The following is a 24,169-nucleotide window of genomic DNA, read 5'->3' as shown; positions in this document are numbered from 1 at the left end:
TAGAGATCAATGTGTTTTGTCCAGTGCGGAGTTTCAAGGAAAATTCGGTTGTAGCTCATTGTATACGTTACTACGATTGAAAAGAAGTGTTATTTGTTTAGCTCACGAGTTACTGATCCGGGAATTCAAATCTGTGAATATACACCTTTTTCTTCCCGTAAGAGCGGGCGCGGACATTTGTAAATTTTATGGGTCTAGCTTCTGCTCTCATCCGCATCCAGCTATTTTTAGCTGTACAAAACAGTCATTTCGTTGCTTGATATTGAAAACTGCTGTGTCTTACCATATTATTTTAATGTATTATCAATTATGAACACACTGGTTTGTAGTGCAAACAGTTTTACTGTTTACTGCACGTTGTTATTCAGTTAAGGCTAGAAGGGATACAGCTATTTAATTGTTTGATCAAAATTATTGCTAGGGATAATTTGGTAGCTGCTGAATATTGGTAGGGACATGTCAGCTCAGGTTCCTGACACTATCACCTCTTGGGAGATGGAGGCCTTCTGTCTGTCCTCCAAAGGTCTGGGTCTGGCTCCTCCTGCTCAGCTGATAGTTTTCCAGCCCTTCTTCCTGGAGCTCTCTCTGCCTTACTCCATCATCCGTGGGGAGATCTTTGAGCTGAAGGCCACTGTCTTCAACTATCTGTCCAAGTGCATCATGGTAAGATTTCAGACTTAGTCTTATCCAATCATATCAAATATGCCACTAATCATGTGTGTTTGACTGACAGGTTAAAGTGACTCCAGCTCCTTCCTCAGACTACACTCTCAAAGCCTCCTCTGATGATCAGTATTCATCCTGTCTGTGTGCTAATGGAAGAAAAACCTTTACAGGTTTTATAAATTTTCCAGTCTGAATCACTGTTTCTCAGTTTTTTCTGTCTGTTGTATATTCACGTACATGTCTTGTGTTGTAGGAGTCTTGAATATTACAGTCAGTGCAGAGGCAGAGGCGTCCCAGACTGTGTGTGACAATGAGATTGTGAGCGTGCCAGAGAGAGGACGCATTGACACAGTCACACGAAGTCTGCTTGTACAGGTCAGCGCACATCAAACGGCTCTCAGACATAATTTCTCCATGATCCTAATGCTGCTTATGTCAGTATGATGTGTTGATGTTACTGTTTTATTCTGCAGGCTGAAGGAACTGAGAAGACAGAGACCTACAGCTGGTTACTGTGTCCAAAGGGTTTGTCTGCAGACAATATTTAGCATCACAGTGTTTCTCTGCTGATCACTGATATGTCCGTTGAAAAAAAACCAGCATATGCTGGTTAGGTATGTTTTGAAGCATGGCTGCTGGTTTGAGCTGTTTTAAGCTGGTCATGAGCTGGTTTAAGCTGGTGTTTTCAGCAAAGTGTTCAGCTCTGATGGCTCCAGCACAGTGACTGTACAGTCAGCAGGAGACACTCACCACTTTGATGTCAATCAGGACAACAAGTTACTGTACCAGGAGAAGCAGCTGCAGAACGTTCCAGCCAAATACAGCATTGAAGTGAAGGGCTCAGCCTGTGTGTCTGTGCAGGTCTGTAGTGCGTTCAGCTTTATTGACTCACTTTTCCTCTTTCCTCTCTTAGCATTTTATGGGTGTTCTGCTATGATATGATTAATAATTTTTTTTGTTCATGTTGACTATCTCAGGTCGCTCAGTTCTACATCAATCCCACTCCTACTGAAGCTAAAACATTGAGCACTGATGCTAAGATTGAGGGAGATTGCAAAGATCACTGGGACAAAATTGAATTTTGAACTCTGGAGGCCCACTGTCCCGTGTCTGTCCTGAGGGACCTCCAGAGTGACCCCCCCATAAACTGCATGTGTTTTGTGAATTGTCCTGGCTTTTTTTTCTCATTTATTTCTACTTATTTTGTTACTTTATGAGGCATTTAGGAAACTTTTCCTTTCTATTTGCTCTTTTCCAGATATGAAAGGATTAACATGGTCGTTGTGGATATTAAACTCTTATCTGGATTCACAGCTGATACTTTGATTCAGCGGAGTCAGAATGAACCCCCTAACATCCTAAACTCAAACCATTGTTCACAGATGTATTTTTTAGGCTTTAGTAGTGCTAATATTGCACAGGTTTTCAAATGGTATTGCCTACATGGTTGAATCATTAATCAAATAATCAATACAAATGTTTTTGAAAGACCACATTTAGCATGAGACTCCCTTTATAAGAGACGGCTCAGTTCATGTCAGGACCTGGATGATCACTCGTCATCATGGATCTGAACATTAGCTGCTGTTGGAAACGGCTCCTTCTGTTCTCTCTCCTTCTTGTCTGTGTCAATGGACAAACGTCAGGGCCGTAAGTAACGTAGTGTTTCTATTCGTTTTAATTTCTATATAAATCGTCTGTCACTTTTTCTCATTTTAAAAAGGGGCAACTACATCAACACATTAACTTTGATGTTTTGCAATAAAATCCATTTCAGCACTTCATGAAAATGTAAAAAAAAAAAAATAAAAAAAAATATATATATATATGTATATATCTTACTGTCTCTGCAGTTTTCTCCTGCTAAAGCAGTTCCTGGTGAGAAAAACACTCTCCAGCTCTCAGCTCAGCCTGGTTCACTGTGCGGCCTCAGTGCTGTAGATCAGAGCGTCCTGATTCTGAAGCCAGGAGAACGTCTGGATACTGACAAGGTGTAAAGGCTTTAAGATTCTGGTGTCTACTATGTTCATCATTATTGTTTAAGGTGACATGGGTGTTAAAAGGATAGTTCACCCAAAAATGAAAAAATATATAATATGGCTCTTTCAAGCTTTATAATGACAGTGAGTGAGGGTTGAGATTTTGAAGCAAAATAAAGTGCGTCCATTTCATCATAAAAAGTACTCCACATGGCTCCGGGGGGTTAATAAAGGCCTTCTGAAGTGAATCGATGCATTTGTATAAGAAAAATATCCATATTTACAACTTTTTAAACCGTAATCTCTAGCTTCCGCTGTCGTACATGCGTTCACGAGAGAGTGGTGTCCAGCAGATGACGTAGGATGTAGGTAAACGTGGAACGTGGAAGCGCAGAGGAGAGAGCAAAACAAAACACCGGTCACAAATTAGAAGTATGGAGGATTTCAATATAAGCCAAGAGGAGACTGTTTTTTTTTTGCTATAAACAAAACTAGACTAGCAGTGAGACTAGCATATTCTGGAATTCCACTCTCGTGAACGCGTGTACAACAGTTAGCAGACACTAGAGATAATGGTTATTTATTGTGAATGTGCTCTCATCACAGATCTTCAATATGCTGCCAGTGCAATCAGTGTCAAATTATCCTTACAGTGTTGAAGATGAGCAGGAGTGTCTGCATGTGAGACCCCGTCGAGCTTTAATGACAGACAATGCCTATGAATCCTTAAAGGTAACAAGTGGATTAATATGTGTAACAATGCAGTAGATTAGCTGAGTGTCTACATGCATAAATATATCAATGCATGTGCTTAAAATTCCTCTTATTCTGACCGTTACAAAAAAAATATTTTATTTCTGTTACATGTGGTTCATCATTGCTGTTGGACAGAGTGTGGGGCTGAAAATGGCAACAAATTTGGCTGTGCGAGTCCCTAAGTGTCTGTCATACAAGGGCTTGACTTATCACAGATATGAAGTTGTAGGTAATATCTGGTATGAGTTCATTCAGACATACATTTGCTATCAATGATTTAATATGACTGGAATTCACCATTATTAAGCACTTTTTCACTGCAAGAGCACAGATGACTCTTTATTTGTTTTGTGATTATGGTGACAGTTGTCTGATCTGTAAAATCAGCAGTTTTCAACATTTGTGACATCAAGGAACTGCTTGAAAGAGCTGCACCTCCCAAAATGTAAAGGCCCATTTATTCTGTGAGAAAAGTGTAAAATTATGAAGACAACATGTTTAAGCTTGGTTTACTGGCTTTTATATTCTTATTATACTTATTATTATACTTTGTATTATGCTGACAGTGTATCTGTTTCTTCACACTATTTGATATGTTAGATGTACAAAGCTCAATTATGTTTTTTGTTCAATTCAACTTTTTTATGTATAAATTATTAATAGGCCCCATGATTTAAAAAAGCTGATTTAAATTTATTAGCATATTACAAAAAATGGAAAAATAGTTACAGTATAAACAATAAAAGGGAAAATATCAACATTGTTGAAATTTTGTCATTATAAAATAATATATTGTAGGTAGTTTTAATTTTGTGAACACAGAATATAGTTTAGATATTTCAGAAAGTATCTAATGTGATAGAGATACAAAATTTTTATTTTGTACAGTATTTTTGTACAAAATTCCTACATGTCCTGATTCAGGTGTCACATCTTTAATTGTGCATTATTTTAGCAGAGTATGCACTATCATATGACAGTGGCGTAGCATTGGATTTGGATTATGGAGATTCTTCAGTTGAAGTGACAGTTCGTACTGTCTTTCCTGAAACATGGATTTGGCAACTTGCTGCAGTTGGGTTAGTGACAATATTGTTAACTGTCAACATCATTGAACATCATATGAAAATGTAATGCTTCTCTTGGCACTGCACATGCAATGAGTTTTTGTTAAGAATACATAAATTCACATGTAAACGAATATGTGAATTGGACTGTTTAGGATTCATATAAACAGAACTTTCATTGGATTCATTCAGATTGATGAAAATTAGACATACCAGAGACCTACTATGAATCAGATAATCAGTGTTTTATATCTGTGCTGAATGTTGTAAAAGCAAAACAGCATCTTAATAGTCCAATCGAATACTGTTGTAATTTCAACACAGTGACTTTCTCTCTGATTTTACCACTCCAGCAGACCACAGCATAGAAAGATGCTGATGCAACTACAGTATCATAAAATGTTTTTAGTAGTGCCCTACACACCCTCAAAGTACCTCAATCTCTTCAACAGATGGAGGCGACTTTGGCCCTTCCTGTACAAAACACTCATGTTATCTGACCAATCCAATTTATTGTGTTTGTGAACACCCAGTTACTGGTACACGTCTACCATCTCAATGTCAAGTCCCTGGAGGTTAACACTGCATTTTACTATACTATGCTGCACAACAGGGACTCTGGATCAGCTCAGGTTCCTGTCACGGTTCCTGACACCATCACCTCTTGGGAGACGGAGGCCTTCTGGCTGTCCTCCAAAGGTCTGGGTCTGGCTCCTCCTGCTCAGCTGACAGTTTTCCAGCCCTTCTTCCTGGAGCTCTCTCTGCCTTACTCCATCATCCGTGGGGAGATCTTTGAGCTGAAGGCCACTGCCTTCAACTATCTGTCCAAGTGCATCATGGTGAGACTTCAGACTCAGTCTTATACAGTGATATCAAATATGGCACTAATCATGTGTGTTTGACTGACAGGTTAAAGTGACTCCAGCTCCTTCCTCAGACTACACTCTCAAAGCCTCCTCTGATGATCAGTATTCATCCTGTCTGTGTGCTAATGGAAGAAAAACCTTTAAATGGATCCTCACTCCTTCTGTTCTCGGTGAGTTTTCCAGTCTGAATCATTGTTTCTCAGTGTTTGTGTCTATTGTATCTTCACATACATGTCTTGTGTTGTAGGAGTCTTGAATATTACAGTCAGTGCAGAGGCAGAGGCGTCCCAGACTGTGTGTGACAATGAGATTGTGAGCGTGCCAGAGAGAGGACGCATTGACACAGTCACACGAAGTCTGCTTGTACAGGTCAGCGCACGTCAAATGGCTCTCAGATGTCATTTCTCCATGATCCTAATGCTGCTTATGTCAGTATGATGTGTTGATGTTACTGTTTTATTCTGCAGGCTGAAGGAACTGAGAAGACAGAGACCTACAGCTGGTTACTGTGTCCAAAGGGTTTGTCTGCAGACAATATTTAGCATCATAGTGTTTCTCTGCTGATCACTGATGTGTGTTTCTGTCTCTCTGGTTCATAGGCGACACTCTCTCAGAAGAAGTGAATCTGACTCTTCCTAAGGATGTGATAGAGGGATCAGCCAGATCCACTGTTTCAGTCATTGGTAACATACAGTATAAGCAGAAATGAGAAGTTTTTGTTTGGGTTTCTAAAATGTAGTGTTTCATTGGTTTTTGGTTTGTAGGAGACATATTGGGTCGTGCACTGAGCAATCTTCACGGATTATTACGGATGCCATACGGCTGTGGAGAACAAAACATGGCTATTCTTTCTCCCAATATTTACATTCTGCAGTATCTGGAAAACACAGAGCAACTCACCTCAGCCATCCGAGAGAGAGCCACCGGCTTCCTTAAGAGCGGTGAGAGAAATCAATCATGTCAAGAAAATAAGTCATGACACTTTTGACGTCAAACACACTTAATCAACCCAAACATTTAATCACTGTCAAACTCAACAGGATACCAGAGACAACTGAACTACAGGCATAACAGTGGTGCATACAGCACGTTTGGACACGGTGATGAGAATTCATGGTAAATATTTGTAACTTTTTATTCTCACTTTTTCCTAAATAGTTACAAAGTTAAAATAGTAAGCAGTAATATGGTATTTAGTTTCAATAATTTATGTACAGATTTAATCAACTAAAACAACTAATGATATTATTCAAATTAAAACTTTAAAACACCAGGTTGACTGCCTTTGTCCTGAGGTCTTTTGGCAAAGCACAGACATATATATTTATTGATCCACAAATTATTCAGAGTGCAAAGAAATGGTTAATAAGCAGACGGGATTCAGACGGCTGTTTCATCCAACAAGGAAGATTGTTTAACAACAGAATGAAGGTGTGTTATTTGTCACTAAACATTATCACAGAAACAATGCAGAAACAATCTATCTATAACTAAAATATTTTACTTAATGTTCCTCTAATATAAATTTCAGGGTGGGGTGAATGATAATGTGACCATGACTGCCTACATTACTGCATCACTGCTTGAACTGGAAACTCCAGTCACAGTAAGTTCATCTACAGGAAACAGTATAAACTCATAGAAAAATTAGACTCACAGCGGCTGTTTCTCTGTCTTTGTCTCAGGATCCTGTCGTCACTAAAGGTTTGTCCTGCTTGAAGTCCATCATTGAGGATGTCAAAAACACTTACACCACTGCTCTGCTTGCCTACACTTTCAGTCTGGCTAGAGACACGGACACTCGACAGCAGCTTTTCAAGAAACTGGAGGATGTTGCTATTTCAGACGGTAAGATATTTGTTTCTGATGACTTTCTGTTTTCCTATATGACTATACTTTTTTTTTTTTTTTGGTAATGCTCGTTGAGTTACTGGTGTCTGTACGCCACCAAAGTGTTCAGCTCTGACGGCTCCAGCACAGTGACTGTACAGTCAGCAGGAGACACTCACCACTTTGATGTCAATCAGGACAACAAGTTACTGTACCAGGAGAAGCAGCTGCAGAACGTTCCAGCGAAATACAGCATTGAAGCGAAGGGCTCAGCCTGTGTGTCTGTGCAGGTCTGTAGTGCGTTCAGCTTCATTGACACACTCAATCTCTCTCTTTCCTTTCTTAGCATTTTGTGGTTATTTTGCTGTGAGATGGATTGTAAATGTTTTTTTTGTTTGTGTTGACTCTATCAGGTGGCTCAGTTCTACAACATTCCCACTCCTACTGAAGCTAAAACGTTGAGCATTGATGCTAAGTTTGAGGGAGATTGCAAAACATTGGAACAAAATTTCATTTTGAACTTCACTGTCAAGTAAAACAGATTTAGATTATTATTATGGCTACTGTTTATTTTATGATATATAGATACCTCTTTAGTGAATGCCTAAAATTACTGACAATCTGAAAAGTTATTTCTCAGTAGTCTCAGTTGTAAAATTCTGTAATTGCTAAGAAAAAAATTGATCTGCTAGTTTAAGTGCATAAGTTGTGCTCCTGTTTCTTTGTGTTGTTAGCATTAAATCAGGGCAGTACATTTATCTTTTTAAGATATCATGGTCCTCAGGAGACAACTAACATGCTCATTGTGGATATTAAACTTTTATCAGGATTCACAGCTGATACATCATCGGTGAGTTTGGGTGTATAAAGTTATTGTGCATTAAGAAGACACCAATTTTTTTTACACATCTTTACTACGTTTTTCTTGCATGTTTGCTTTACTTTGCAAAAACTGGAAAAAAAAAACACCTAGTCATCATCATCATATTTTCATATTAATAATTATATTTTCCCTATAGCTTAGAACGTCATTTAGTTCAGCAGTACTTGCTCAGAAGTATGTGGAGCGGGTTGACACAAAAGAAGACCATGTCATAGTTTATTTAACAGAGGTGAATACATAATAACATTTATATAATTAACATGTATTCAATCATTTACATGACTGTTACTGTATATGTATTTTTGTTTATCCCCCTGCAGATTCCAAAACACATTTCTATGAATTACAAGATGAAAATGAAACAGGTTCTTCCAGTGAAGAATCTCAAGCCAGCAGTGGTCAAAGTGTATGATTACTACCAAACAAGTAAGATTTTATTTTAACATCCAGAAAAATGTAAAGGTGATGGTTTGCAGTTTAATGCAATTTTAATTAGATAAATAACAAAATGTGTAATTCACAAACTCTTTGTTTTTAATATTTTATCTTTTTTTTTGTGTGTTGTTGACACAAAGCCATGCTTTATTATTTTGCCATCAATTGGCGTGCTCATTTAATTAATCTTATTACTTGCTATTGTCTAATTAAAGGTCATAGTAACCACTAACAAATGTCACGACTATTTTCATGATAGAGGTATTGCATTTTCTAGTAATATATATATATATATATATATATATACAGTCGGCGCCATATATATTTGGGCACTGACACAATTTTCTTAAGTTTGGCTCTGTATGCCACCAGAATAGAATTAAAATTAAACAATCAAGATTTTTATTGAAGTGCAGACTTTAAGCTTTAATTCAAGGGGTTGAACAAAAATATAAAATGCTTAGGAATTACAACCATTTTTATACACAAATGTAATTGGACAAACAAATATAATCATAAATAAAATGTTAAATATATTTTGTTGAGAATCCTTTGCAGGCAATGGCTGCTTATACACCGTCCCCTCGTTTTCAGGGGCTCAAAAGTAATTGGACAAATAAATATAATCAATAAAATGTTCGTTTTTATTATTTTGTTGAGAATCCTTTGCAGGCAATGACTGCCTTAAGTCTAGAACTCATGGACATCACCAGAGACTGGTTTTCCTCCTTAGTGATGCTTTGCCAGGCCTTTACTGCAGCTGACTTCAGTTGTTGTTTGTTTGTGGGTCTTTCTGTCTTTAGTTTTGTCTTCAGCAAGTGAAATACATGCTCGATTGGGTTGACATCAGGAGATTGACTTGGCCATTGCAGAATATTTCACTTTTTTACCTTCAAAAACTCCTGGGATGCTTTTGCTGTATGTTTTGGATCATCATCCATTTGTACTATGAAGCACTGCCCAATCAACTTTGCTGCATTTGACTGAATCTGGGCAGACAGTATATCCCTTTACACTTCAGAATTCTTCCGGCTGCTTCTGTCCTCTGTCACATCATCACTAAACACCAGTAACCCAGTGCCACTGGAAGCCATGCATGCTCATGCCATTACACTGCTCCACCATGTTTCACAGATGATGTTGTATGCTTTGGATCACGAGCTGTTCCAAGCCTTCGCATACTTTTTTCTTCCCGTAAATTCTGGTACAGGTTGATCTTAATTTCAGCTGTCCAAAGGATGCTTTTCCAGAAGTGGTCTGGCTTTTTTAGATGTTTTTTTTTTTGGCAAAGTCTAATTCTGGCCTTGTTTGTACCTTGTGGTGAACCCACTGTATTTGATCTTACAAATCTCTACTTTATTGTAGACTTTCACAGTGACATGCCTACCTCCTGGAAAGTGTTCTTCTCTTGGCTGGATGTTGTGAAAGGGTTTTTCTTTACCATGAAGAGGATCCTCCCATCATCCACCACTGTTGTCCTCCGTGGACGTCCATGCCTTCTTATGGTGCTAAGCTCACCAGTGCATTCTTTTTTTCCTCAGAATGTACCAAACTGTTGATTTGGCCACTCCGAATGTTCCTGCTATCTCTCTGGTGGATTTGTTTTGTTTTTGAAGCCTGACAATTGTCTGTTTCACCTGCATGGAGAGCTCATTTGACTGCATGATGCAAACGCAACTGGCACACTTAGAATCATCTCCAAATCTTTTACCTGCTTAATTGATGTAGAAATAACTAAGGAATAGCCCACATCTGTCCATGAAATAGCTTCTGAGTCAACTGTCCAATTACTTAATGGGGTCATCGGATGCAAAATTCACTTTTGTTGTTGTTTGAACATAAATGTGTGTTGGAAGTGTGTGTACACATCCACCCTATAATGATAAAAATCCACCCAGTGGATTTTGTAAAATCCCTATTTTAAAATCCCTTTCTCAAATCAGGCTGTTCTGAGATTCCTGTCAGAATGACGTAGTTCTGCACAGGCCCCTCCCACGATAGTTGATTGACAAGTCCGTCTTACCTTAAGACCCACCCTGAGTGAGCTGTGAGCTGTCCACCATAATGTCGACTCCAGTGCAGGGGAAGACAAGAATGTCTCCAGTTAAGTGATTGAGGTGTTTTGTTGCTGGATGTAATAATGAACTTAGCAGTCGTCATTTACTCCCGACATCTGAGCCGCTGAAGACGCAGAGGATTAACGTTACTTTCGCTTTTGAAAGGAATGCGGCGATCCCCGATCTGCCTAAATGCGTTTAAGTTCGCGCGAATCATTCATGATCCAGCTTCATCTACAGTAGAAGTGAGTATAAGGCTTTTTTTATGAATCTTTGCAAATCACCTTTCCTAATGTGTGCTAGTTAGCAAGTTTCGCAGCTAAAGTAAACAGTCTGCTCGTCACCCGACAGAAGAGAGGGCGGGGTGAGCAGAGCTCATTAGCATTTAAAGCAACACGGACTAGAATGGCGTACTGAAAACAGAGCTGAGACTTTTCATTAAGACCCTAAAGAATCATATCTATAGAAACTACGGATCCAAGGCACTTCTTCCAGTTCCAAAATTTTAAAAAGCCTTTATTCAAACATGGCTCACTCTAGAAACATTAAAAATGACTAGAACACTGCACACTGATGCATTTCGGCCATCCAGCCTTCCTCAGAGTGTGTCAAGTACAAAATTAGTCACAGGTGTAGATATAATCTGCTCAGTAGAAATGGGAGAAACCAAAATAATCATTACAAGGGGGACCAATAGTATCATTTTCAATTTCAAAGTATAATCACATATACAAAAAAAAAATATATATATATATCTTGATAATAATAATAATAATCGTACTTCAATAATCATTTCACAAATATGGAGTTAAATCTAATTCCTCATTCAAACCAGGGATCCGTAGTTTCTATAGATATAATTTTGAACCCAACCAAAGAGCACCTTCTGGGACTATTAAACGGAGGTCCTTTCAGCTAGTAGCGCTCCGAGATGTTTTCTTTGAGACCCTAAAGAATCATATCAACTTGTGGAAAATGGGCATCCGATGACCCCTTTAAGGTCCCTTGAAAAAAGGGGGAGGTACATATTAAAGAGCTGTAATTCCTTAACCTTCACTACAATTGTGATGAGAAAACCCTCAAATTAAAGCTCAGAGTGTGCACGTTAAGCCCATATTCATTATATAACTGTAACTTGAATATGTTTTGGTCAACAGCTAAAATAATAAAATTGTGCCTGTGTCCAAAATATATGTGGACCTGACTGTATCTATATACATACACTATTTTTAATGAAAAATCTATTGCGATTATGCATGTGAAGACTTGCTTTACTACAGTGAACAACTGTACAGTGACCCAGGCCAGAGCCTTCTATTAACTTGTGTCTTGATATTACCTTCTTCCTTCAGGTGATCAGTCGGAGACAGAGTACTCCTTCCACTGTCAATAAGGTCATGCACTTCAGTTCTGCAGCTCATAGTACGACACAGAATACAGAATGTTTTTTTGGGGGGAGGTTCAATACTTTTTTTAATACTGTATGAGTAGTTATTCTTAGTGGCATTGGTTTATTCATTTGTAATTTTAATGTGTGCTTTCAAGCAGTGGGGTCCTGGACCTCCCATAAGCATTAAGGGACCCTCCATAAGCTCAAAAAATGAACTTGGGGGGTCCCCTGGTTTTTCAATAAAACTATAATACTTGAAACATGAAACTAGTGAAAATGAAAATTAAATGAAAAGTGTGGTTTTCTGTGTTAAATTTAGACCTGCTCGCGTCATATTTCTTTTAACGCGATTTTACAGCGTTGCACATTAGAACCAATCACACGCGATTCTGTTGAGTTTATGAACACAATGGCCAATCAGAGGCGTTCAGATTAGTCATTGCTGAAATCTCGAGTTTTGTTCAGTGCGCGCGTGCTGAATGAATTCTGACTGAAACTCGCAAATTCTCTCATCATAAGCAACAAAGTGCACGTGTATGAACTATATAAGTAAGATATTCATTTACAGTGTGTGGACAGCTTCATTGATCATAAAAGGAATTTTGAGTGCTTAAATTTTGAGTGTAGTACTCTAGCTGAACTGAAATCAGTAATATTTGTTAATGTGAATGTTCTTTGCTCACTTTCTCCATAATTTACTTGCTGTTTGAATAGCTGTGTAAATTAAAACATTATAATTTTTTACCCTTAATAGAATGTTTGTATTAAGGGTAAGGGATACAGCTGAAACCGGAATTCATTTACAGTGTGTGGACAGCTTCATTGATCATAAAAGGAATTTTGAGTGCTTAAATTTTGAGTTTAGTACTCTAGCTGAACTGAAATCAGTAATATTTGTTAATGTGAATGTTCTTTGCTCACTTTCTCCATAATTTACTCGCTGTTTGAATAGCTGTGTAAATTAAAACATTATAATTTTTTACCTTAGAATGTTTGTATTAAGGGTAAGGGATACAGCTGAAACCGGAAGCTAACAGTAAATTAAATTTTCTACCTATTAGATTGTGGTGTATTAACATCTATACCTACCCCAAACCTAAACCTACCCCTTACAATGATGCAAAAACAGTAATTACTGTTGTACAGTGTGACAAAAATTATACTATATTGATGTGTACATGCCCAGTAGACGAATCTGTATAACATCTAGCCTTAACTGTGCATTCCTCTGCACATAAACAAGGCACTGCATATGCGTTTTCTATGTCAGCAGTACCATGAGCATACATTCGGTGCGTTCCAAACGGGATATATAGCCCTCCGAACGGCGCTTCAGAGTGAAAACAATCATGACCGCCATATTGAAGGGTCGTTTCAAACCAAATTGCTCAAAATTGGCCACTTCAAAGGTCCCTTCGAATGAAGGATTTCGAAGGGAACAACTGATGGACACGTCGGCCCCCATGATTCTTTGCGTTGATTCTTTCCATGATGACGGCGTCTCCATATGGGCACGGGATGATGATGCAGAAGGGCACTTCAAGAAACAGTTGTTGGGTCCCCTACACCCTTCAACCCTTCAAAGCTCTCATTCCGGAGGGTAAACCCTTTGAAGGGATTAGGGCATAGGGATGAGCCCTTCCGAATGGAACGCAGGGTAAGTTTACCTGCAGAGGTACTCTCCAAAATGGCAGAAGACGTGATTTGGAGGAGAAGAATTGTTTAATAAAGTCATTTTTTTGTTTTTTTTGCTCACAAAAAGTATTCTCATAGCTTCGCAAAATTACAGTTGAACCACTGATGTCATATTGACAATTTTAACAATGTCCTAATGTCAAATCGCACATCGTTAAAACAACAATTACGATATTATCGCAGACGATATATATCGCACACCCCTAGTCCTACCTCAGTGGTGGAGCCAGATGGGTGTTCAGGGTGGCACTGGACACCCCTGACATCTGATCGGCCACCCTGGGTGCCACCCCAATATAATTAATATGCTGCTATTTCATTTTCTTTGTTTAATCATGTTTGTGCATGAGGCTGCAGGTTTCAAAATGTCAAAGTTATATAAAATATCCAGGGTTGGAATTAGTTTGCAATTTGGATTATTTTTATAAGATCCCGTGATTCCTGATAATTTCAACTATTTCTGAAGTGCTTCTTGTTGGAAAGCAATCTTACCAGAATGTTTTTCTGTTGGACTTGTGTAGGCCTATGATTTTTTTTCTTTTGTTAAAAGCTGTTAAATTATTAAGCAGTGACTCATGTAGATTTTTTCTTTGTGTTTTATGTGGTGACCACTGGGAGGTGCTCTGGGCATATATTTTTCTTTCCTGTTTTTGTTCCCTGATATGATGCATGTTGCAAAGCGAACGTACAATTTTCACACAAGTTTGTTGCATTCTAACAGGAAGGCGTTTTGTGTCTATATTTAAAATCAACACTTCTTTTACACAGAACACCACTTTCTCACATAACGCACTGAAGCAGCTCCTGCATAGATTGAATAATTCATTCTCGATCCATCGATATCAACCAATTCAGCACCACCCTCATGGACAGCGCCTGGTAACGTCGCACGTAAGAAGGTATACCTGTAAGCAACCTCCTAAGGTATAGTTCGGGGAACACGCCTAGAAATGGTATACCTTTAGTTAAGATATACCTTTAGAGTCTTCATAGTGCACTAAGAGGCAATGTTATAGGGAAACGCACACCAGTGATATAATGTATTGTGAGTGACAGACTTTGTCTTCAATTTTCTCCAAAAACTCTAAAGTAAAACCAAGTGAACGTTGACACGGACAGAGTCATGGTCATCCTGAAGAACAATGTATTGAAAATTTCATGTTAACTCTGAAGGAATTTTAAAAATGGCTGTATAAATATCAAAAAATCTTGGGTGTCCTGAAGAATAATTAATTAAAATGTTCATGTTAACTCTTAAAGAATTTTAATAAAACTGGTCAAAAAAGCAAGAATTGATCAGTGCTATAATACATTGTGACAGACTTTGTCTTTAATTTTCTCCCAAATTCTACAGTAAAACCCAGTGAAAGTTGACACAGACAGAGCCTTGGGTGTCCTGAAGAAAAATTAATTGAAATTTTCATGTTAACGCTTAAGGAATTTTAATAATGCCTGTAGAAAAAAGCAGGAATTGATCAGTGCTATAATTGTCAGGGAGTCTCTGGCTGTGTTCGAAATGCCATACTATCATACTACTCTTACTATTTCTGCAGTATTCAGTATGTATGCTGTGCATAGTATGCAAATTTTCTGTATGCATGTAATACCCGGATGACCTACTATATTCGCCAGAATCTGCTAAATATAACTCAAGTACACTGAAATCAGTACAGAAGCTGTTCGGAATGGCATACTACCATACTATATTGCAGTATGCTGTGTGTATACTGTGAATAGTATGTGAATTTTCTGTATGCATGGAATGCCCGGATTACCTGCTACATTGGCTGAAATTTGATGTATGCATCTGAAGACGCTGCATGGGATACTGTTACCCAGAACGCAATGCGCTCCATGTGACGTTTCATCTTCAAATGCGTGAGTGAACTGGAGGTGGGGAATAGTAATTATAAATGTAACACTTGTATTTGTACGTATATACATATACATGTAAACTACAAACTATCGCTGTGTATCTAAAAACAGTATCGTTAGTAGGACATAAATTGTACTTTAATCTCTACAGCACGTTTCCGATCATCAAATGACGCATTAATTATGCATTAATTATGCAAACAGAATTCAATCCAACTGTCAAGCAGCTCTAAAAAGAAATGGAGTGTATTACTCTAAGGACAAATAGACCAATTTGTTGGCAGAGGCTATTTACATTAACTCCGCCCACCAATGCCTGGCTGTGATTAACAGCACTGCAAAAGACACATGAGTTTCCGAAGTATCAGTGGCGCAGCGAGTAACACGTGAGTCGACCCGAGTTAGATCCTGGCTTAAGGCCTTCTGTAGCGAATCGATGCGTTTTTGTAAGAAAAATATCCATATTCAAAACTTAATAATCACTTGAATCTAGCTTGCGCCAACAGTTGTAAACGGAAGCAGTTCCGGGGGAATGACGTATGAGGTCAGCTCGTATGAAGTGACGCACGTGGAGAGATTGAAACAAAACAACGGTCACTAATTAGAAGTACAAAACGAGGATTTGTAAAGAAGAATGTCGGAGGATTTCGATATAAGCCAAGAGGAGACTTGTTTTCCTTTGCTAAAGTATGGGAACTTTGCTTCTTTTGATCCTGTAAACAAACGTTGGTTTTCACAAGACTCACCGGCGCATGCGCAAAGCTGACCTCATACGTCGTGCTCCCGGAACTGCTTCTGTGTACAACTGTTGGCGCAAGCTAGATTAAAGTGATTATTACGTTTTGAATATGGATATTTTTCTTACAAAAACGCATCGATTCGCTACAGGAGGCCTTTGTTCATCACCCCTTATTGTATATTGTTTCACACACTATTCTTAAAAAAATAGTAGGCAGTATGCACTGTGTACTGGGCAGTAAGCAGTAAGTAGTAAGCAAGTATGCCATTTCGAACACAGCCTCTGTCACCAGTCACCATCTCTGGACTCCATATCCCACAATCCTCCCCGGCTCATACCTGTCCTCAACCTCAGTCATCACAGTCATCAGCACCGACATTCACAAGATCACAATCACCTTGCTTTCTGATTCCCCACACCTGCTGCAGCTAAGATCCCCTATATCTGTGCTCACCTCTCACAGGAAGAGGTCCTGAATTCTATCCTGAAGAAGAATTAATTGAAATGTTCATGTTAACGCTGAAGGAATTTTAATAATGCATGTAAAAAACGCAGGAAATACTCAGTGTTATAATGTATTTTAACACTTTGTTTTTCTCCAAAACTACACCGTAAACTGTATCTTTTATAATGTCCCATATTAATATGCTTTTTTAAATGGATTTTTCTTGTTTTGGGGCACGTTTAATTAATAACCGCTGAAATATAGGTCTTCCTCAGCTTTTTGGCCGCTTCATGTATCCGTACCCTAATTCCACAAATATGCACACTTCATGTGCACTTGCAGTCTTACGAACTTACAATGGCCGCCGCGTGCGCGTGTCCGTTAAGTCCATGAGACCGTAGGGTGTCCCATTCATCATTTTAGCGTTCAGAAGGAAAACAGTTTTTACAAAGTAGCCTATTTTACAGAGAGATGCATATGTACATTTGCAGAAAAGATCAAAATACAAACATAAAAGAGATATAGTAAAACAAAGTAGCTACAATAACCAGTTTATGTTAAAACAAAAATACAACAATAAAAAAATCAAGGAAAGGGCCTGCACAAATCTGTTTTTAGACTAGGCTACTTTTTAAAGGTGCATAATGATAACTTTTGACAACGTTTAATTCAGGTGCGAAAAGACACAGTTTGAGTGAGAGGAGAGACACGTTTTAAGTCCGGTTTTGTGCGAGAGCAAAGGAAGTCCGTGCGCAAGTGGAGAGATTCGCGCTCGCGCATTATATTGATGTGCTTTCGCACTACAATAATGAGCTCTCGACATTTGTCACTAAAATAACGCCATATTATGCGCCCTCGATCCGCACTTCCGCCGAGCCAGCACTGGTGCGAGCTCCGCAGCAGATTTCTACCCGACAGCAGGACTGGACGGACTGGGAGTAAAAAACGGCCCTGGATTTTCTTCCAAATAGGCCCACCACAAATACAAACAGTCGCTACTATCTCACAATATTACAGCAATCCTATCTCATTTATGGCAAATAACATCACAAAACATGGTGACCCTGCTGACAAAAACAATAGAAACAATCACAGAAATTCGAACGATTTCCACTACTAATAGCATTACAAACATTGCAAACCATTAACTTTTAACCATTAAAACTATTAAATAATGGTTTCCTGTAGTGTTTATATTACATAAGTGTTTAGTGCTTTAACAAAAGCCATGACCAATTACCAGTAGAGACCAACAGGCGCCATTAAAACCAATACAATTTTCATTACAACCAGTAAAACCATTACAAATTATGTGATGCTTTCTATTTTTTTTTTCAACAGAGGATTGAAATAAATGTATTATTGTATAACTAAAATACTTGAAATCTACATAAAAAGAGCAGAATGCTAAATGTATATGACAATGATAAACATAAACCTAGAATCTAGAAACCTGAAACAACAGAATTTTTCCATTTGATTATTCATATATATATGTGTGTGTGTGTGTGTGTGTCATGTTAATCAGACTAATCGCCTTAGGCTACTTCATTTACTCAATTTTCTTAATGGCTCTCAAATGTAACCCGTTGTAGAATCGCTGCTGTCTCTTTATGAATGAATGGAATATTCATGCCAGACAATGCGTGATAAATAGCAGTGGACGCTCTAGGATTGTCCTGGGATTTTACTATAGTGCTAGCTACATGCTGTGTATAGTGAGAGAGGCGGGCAAAGGTAATCTGATGTAACTGTTAACTTTTTTTCCTTTTAGTTTCTCCCAGCCGCCTTTATCTTCATGTCTTTTGCTTGCCATCACGAGCTCTCCTTCGCATCAGTTTCGGTTTCTTATAAACAAAAATAGATTGCATTAGCCTTTTGTTGGCCGTCAACGTCACTTAATCTGACACTTTTTCTTTGATGATGAACCAGCCAGGCCGACGACTTCTCCAGAATGTCGACCAGTCCGCCCCTGCCCAACAGTTAAAGCGGCATTACGTCACGAAAGTGCGGACTCAGAGGAAGACCGCGAGGGTTTAGGGTGCCATTTGGGACAGGGCCATACACGTGCAGCAAAATCCAGGTGGCGGCTCACTTGAACGCGGTAGTTTCGCGGCACTCTTAAGCCTCAAAATACACGCGGTTCCACAGTATTTTCCATATAAATATAAATATTCTCCCATGCGGTACTAATCTGAATCTGGAGAACATACAGTTTGGTATGTATTATTTGAGCTCAGTGCTGCATTATGACCGTTCAAACAGAGCGCGAGATGGAGTGCAAAGAACAACTGTGTGGATTTAGAACGGCGGGAATTAAAAAAAAAGAATTTATGAACGATTAAAATTAGGGAAAAAACAAGATTACTGCTCGAACTGTCATTTTTCTGCATGTTGTAAGGGAAACGAATGAGCACCTCCCACCGAGTTTGTTTGGAGAGCGTGCATTTGATATGGCTGACAAAACCTTGGTTCAGATGAGGTTCTGATGGTAAAAACTCTTCTTTCAGTTATAGAGTGGTGGAACTATGATGTCACTTTGTAGGCAAAAACCCGGAAGCGAGTTAGCATTTTAGCACTTCCGGTTCCATTGTCCCAGAGTCAATGGGTTTTTTGAACGGGAGTTTGGTTAAATCCCCTAAAATAAGGTCCGTGGTTCACACAAGCTCAAGATACTTTCACGTTTTATTCTACGGCATAAAACATACCAGTTACACCCCACTCGTGATTTTTTTAAACTGTTACATTTTTTTGAAAAGACAGGTTGCTAACAAGTTGCTAAATGGGACTACAGGCGCTGTCAGAGACATATAGGGCTGTATCATCCACGTTGTTTAAATAGCAAATGCATTTGCGTCCATTTGTGTGCCCATGGGCGTGCTGGTCTGAAAATGAGGTGTGTTCAGGCGCATTGTTGGCGCGTTGCTATTTTGAGGCAACTGAAATAGACTGCGCCATTGACCAACTAAAACCTGGTCTAAAGTCAAGGCGCAGTAGTTTTTTTTGTTATTTAAAGAGTGCGTTCGTATAGGCAGGTCCACAACGCGCGTACACTCTGCTTATTACACACAGAGGGATGCGCAGTAGCACACAAACATGCCAAATATTAAAAATTAAAGATTACAATGTGAAAGATTATTATTGTGTAGGCTACATAAATATAAAAATTGCCTACATGTCATAATGGACAGTCATTGCATATATTAGAATTAGGCTACCTATTTGCTCGCGCACGAGCAGATCCGTTTCCTCTCTGGAGACGCGTTCTGTCTTTGCGCTTGCAAATTCTGCCGTGTAAATAGCAAATTCGCCATGTTGCGAGGGCAACTGGCTCTTAAAGGGAATGGGAGATGAGACTCTGACTGGTTTATTGCACGTTATGCACAAAACACACCCTTTACTGATTAAGAGAATAGGGACAACCTTTTTAGACCATGCCCTAAGTGCTCCTGCACCATGCGCTTTAGACCATGCGCTTAAAATAGGGCCCTCTGTTTATATTACCCTTATTGCAGATGGATGCACAGAGGAAGACAAGAGTAAGAAGTGTTGTGTGGGAGTATTACACTCAACCATCACCAGAGAAAGCAGTTTTTGTCAGAGCCTTTGTTATTCTTAATTTTGACATTAATTTTCATTTTTACACCAGACATATATATCGGTTCAAAATATCGGTTATCAGTCTACTTGATCTGTAATAATCGGTGTCGGCATCGGCCCTGAAAAACATATCAGGCGACCCCTAACTGAAGTAGATGCTTTAGTCATTTGAAACGGTTTATTTGAAGTTACTGATGATTGTTTTTGGCTTTGTTTTTGCAAGGTCATCTTTTTCCTTTGTTTTGTTTCCTATCTTCTTTGAATGTCTGAAGAATTGCTGCTGTGATCCTGAATTCTATCCGGGCTGTGGATTCTTATTCCTGGTTTGGACTGGCGAGCCATCCCATCGTTTCATACCTGGAAACAGAGTAAAAAGTCTTTTTTTTTCTGATCGGGTAGGACAGAACTGCAAACATTTTTATTTTTTCAAGTTTACCTTTCCCTGGATATAATTTTTTTTTCTTCCATGGACTAAACTGTTTCTTTTATTGATGAACATTACTGTTCATGAACATTTGGATTAAGATTCTGATTTGAAATCTGTTTTCTGAACTTGAAATTGAGAAACTGATATTGAAATTAGGAATCTAAGTTTGAATTTGAATTTGAGAAACAGACATTGAAATTTAGAAACTGAGGTTGAATTTCAGAGATTGATGTTGAAATTTGAAAACTGATTTTGATACACTGAACTAGATTTGAACTCTAATATCTTTGTGTTTTTGTTTTGAACTATTGTTATTTTATTGTTACTTATTTGGGTTTTGTTGTTTCTATTATTATTTTAATTTCAAAAGGATCACAATTTATTAAAAGAAACAAAACACTCAGAACAATGGTGAACGTGATTTCACCACGTGCAACATGTTCCTGGATCAACATCCATGTTGATCCTGGATCAACATTCCAATCAACCAATCAGAATTAAGGGATAAGTTTACAGTAAATGTCAATTTTAGCCTTACAACCTGAGTTACATGCTTTTACATCCTTGTTTCTTCAACCATCATTTCCCTCTGATTTTAGGGATAAATTATGGGTAGGGTTAGGTTTAGGGGTAGGGACAGGGTTAGGTCTATATTTTTTAAGAATAATGTTGATCCAGGATTAACAAAAGATCCAGGAACATGTTTTAATTGGCAAAATCACGGTGACCCAGAAGAATACACGTACCTTTTCTTTGATTAACCGCATCCCAGTGCAGAACCTGATTTTACCAAGTGCAATATGTTCCTGGATCAACATCTTTGTAGAACCAGATTATAGTTTTTGTGAAGTTTAGGCTTACAATCAGAGTTTGGTGCTTGCACATCAGTGTCATTCATCTATCATTTCCTCTGATTTTAGGGATTACTAATGGTTAAGGTTAGGTTTAGGTGTAGGGATATGGTCAAGACTACATTTTTGGATTAAAATGTTATTCCAGAGTCAACAAAATATGTTGACCTAGGAACACATCTAACTCAGCAAAATCAGGACGTGCGCATCCCAAGTAGTCCTAGTAGTTATTGTGTTTTACTTTGCTGTCCTTCTGCTGCCTTTTGCTCTAGTGAGTCGACCCTTGTCTTCTGATTTCTGGTCCAAGCAATCCCACGTAGTTACCGCTGTACCACAGTTGTGGTCACATAGTAACTTGAGGGCTGATGGCCTCAACAGTCTCAGTTATTCCTTTGGGACTGTTGCGAATGAGAGAGTTTCAGAATCGGACAGCAGCACAACACTTATGTCCAAAACGCCACCTCAACCGCAAAGTGAGGGTATCAGCACTTTGCATGCATGCTCTCCGTTACTGGAGAAACCGATCATTCCTCGAATTCGGGACTCTGCTGGGTGCAGTTTCCATGAGGAAGATGATAACGATGGATGGGTCGCTCTCAGGTAGGGGTGGTGTGTGCTAGGGCAGAATAGCGAAAGGGAAATGGCCCGTCTCGCTGCAGAGCGCGCACATAAATTACCTGGAACCTTTAACAGTGTTTTTAGCTTTGAAACATTTTGTGCAGTTTCTGCGGAACCACCATGTTTTAATCAGATTAGACAACACAACCACGGTAGCATATATAAATCGCCAAGGGGGCACACGCTCTCCTCAGCTTCACAGTCTGGCAAAGAAACTGATTGTGTGGGGCAGGAAACACTTGCATTCATTACAGGCAACGCACATCCCGTGAATAATAAATGTGGGGGCGGATCTCCTTTCCAGGGGGAATCCTCAGTACGGAGAATGGACACTCCAACCCTCAGGTAGTGGGCCAGTTTTGGAAGAGATTCGGCCGTGTGACCCTAGATCTCTTCGCATCACACGAAAACACTCACTGTCCTCTATTCTTCATGCTAGCGAGAGACGGAGCGCCTATGGGTGTGACTCAGTCATACTGATTGCCCCGAAATGGGAAATTGTGGCTGATGGAGATAATGCAGGTCTTAGTCGACCAGTCCTGGCCTCTCCTGCTGTGCAGAGACCTCCTCTCATCCAACACCGCCTCGGACAAAGTTGCTCTTTAGGCTTGGCCCATGAGAGGTTAAACTTAAATTATACTGGGTTGCCTCAGAGGGTGATCGAGACAATTCAGAACACGAGGGCTGCCTCGACGCTCTCTGCTTACGATAGGAAATAGAATGTTTTCGAGCAGTGGTGCGCACATAAGCACATTGTACCTTTTCTCTGTCCTGTCACAGATGTGTTGTGTTTTCTGCAAGAACTTTTGGATAAAGGCAGAGCTTTTTCAACTGTTAAGGTGTATCTCGTGGCGATTTCTGCATGTCATGTGGGGATTGACAATAACACTATGGGTCGACACCCGCTTATTTGCAGGTTTATGAGGGGTGCATGGCGTTTGAACAGGGTGTGAAAACCACTGATTCCGCCGTGGGACCTGTCCGTGGTCCTTAATGCTTCATCTCGTACACCTTTCGAACCTATAGACAGCAGCGATCTGAAGCTCCTTTTGCTAAAGACCGCATTATTACTGGCTCTTTCAACTGCAAAACGGGTTATTGAACTTCATGCTTTGTCGGTTCATAACTCCTGTATGCAGTTCGCTATGGATTACTCGAGAGTGTCTCTCAAAACTAATCCAGCGTTCGTGCCAGAAGAAGAGCGGCTTCATTGTTTGTGCCCTGTCCGTGTGTTGCATTGCGATGAAACAGAACGAAAGCGCTGCGGAAAAGTAATCAGCTATTTGTCTCGTGGGCTGATTCTCATAGGGGTAAACCTATTTCTCATCAGCGCCTGTCCCACTGGGTAGTGTAAGCTATCATATTGGGTTATAATAGCATGGTTCTTTGTCCTCCAGAGGGGCTGAGGGCTCATAGTACCCAAGGTTTGGCCACTTCGTGGGTGTTGTTTAAGGGCGTTTCAATTCAAGACATTTGTGCAGCGGCGACACACTTTTGTCAGATTTTATAGGCTGGATGTTACAGAGCCATCGTTGGCCCATTCTGTCCTAAGTGTGTAAAAAAAAAAAAAAAAAAACACTCATACAGATGCTTTATTTTTCACATGTCTCCATTCTATTCTGTGAATAGTGGAGAGCTTGCATTCTTATATTATCACACATCACTGAGTTGGTTGACATGCCTGCTTCGGACAGCAAATCTGCAATACGAGAGTTGTCTATATCCCATAGTGAGATACCGAATGAATTTTTGAAAGAGAACTTTAGGTTACTCATGTAACTCCGGTTCTCTGATAACATGAGTGAGGTGTTTTACCACACTTCCCTCCTACACTGTAAAAAAAAATCCGTAAAATTTACGGTAAAAAACCGGCGTCCAATACATGTAATGTCCAATAGTTTTTCACCGTATATAGTAGGGGAATTTACCGTTAACCATTTAACAGGTTTTTACTGTAGCATTTATACAGTCTTTTACCGTTAAATTCACG

General features: G+C 39.2%; 2 protein-coding genes across 2 annotated transcripts; both read left to right on the top strand.

Moving 5' to 3' along the window:
- The first annotated feature begins 441 nt into the window (after positions 1–441).
- On the top strand, positions 442–859 carry LOC107662755 (alpha-2-macroglobulin-like protein 1). The gene is made up of 2 exons (XM_016452834.1): positions 442–663; positions 734–859. The coding sequence occupies exons 1-2, from the start codon at positions 457–459 to the stop codon at positions 857–859; spliced, it is 333 nt and encodes a 110-aa protein (XP_016308320.1). The 5' UTR covers positions 442–456.
- Positions 860–2,510: 1,651 nt separating this feature from the next.
- Positions 2,511–11,982, top strand: LOC107662753 (pregnancy zone protein-like; the record flags this gene model as incomplete). The annotated part of the gene is made up of 20 exons (XM_016452833.1): positions 2,511–2,657; positions 3,252–3,377; positions 3,537–3,630; positions 4,357–4,480; positions 5,082–5,307; positions 5,378–5,504; positions 5,582–5,703; positions 5,802–5,853; positions 5,934–6,017; positions 6,099–6,275; positions 6,375–6,450; positions 6,609–6,765; positions 6,866–6,940; positions 7,020–7,210; positions 7,262–7,454; positions 7,578–7,696; positions 7,933–8,014; positions 8,184–8,276; positions 8,368–8,473; positions 11,892–11,982. Coding segments are annotated over 20 exons (2,412 nt in total), but the record flags the coding sequence as incomplete, so codon positions are not given.
- Positions 11,983–24,169: the final 12,187 nt, after the last annotated feature.

Source organism: Sinocyclocheilus anshuiensis, unplaced genomic scaffold (assembly GCF_001515605.1).
Source record: "Sinocyclocheilus anshuiensis isolate Anshui unplaced genomic scaffold, SAMN03320099.WGS_v1.1 scaffold1144, whole genome shotgun sequence".
In the NCBI taxonomy this organism is placed as follows: Eukaryota; Metazoa; Chordata; class Actinopteri; order Cypriniformes; family Cyprinidae; genus Sinocyclocheilus; species Sinocyclocheilus anshuiensis.
Note: the sequence above shows the minus strand (reverse complement) of the source record. Positions and strands in the feature narration are given on the sequence as shown.

Bases quoted from the DNA above. Each gene is read 5' to 3' on its own strand.
- LOC107662755 (XM_016452834.1), top strand. From the start codon at position 457: ATGTCAGCTCAGGTTCCTGACACTATCACCTCTTGGGAGATGGAGGCC. The intron at 664-733 runs GTAAGATTTCAG...TTTGACTGACAG, and splicing joins ATCTGTCCAAGTGCATCATG to GTTAAAGTGACTCCAGCTCC.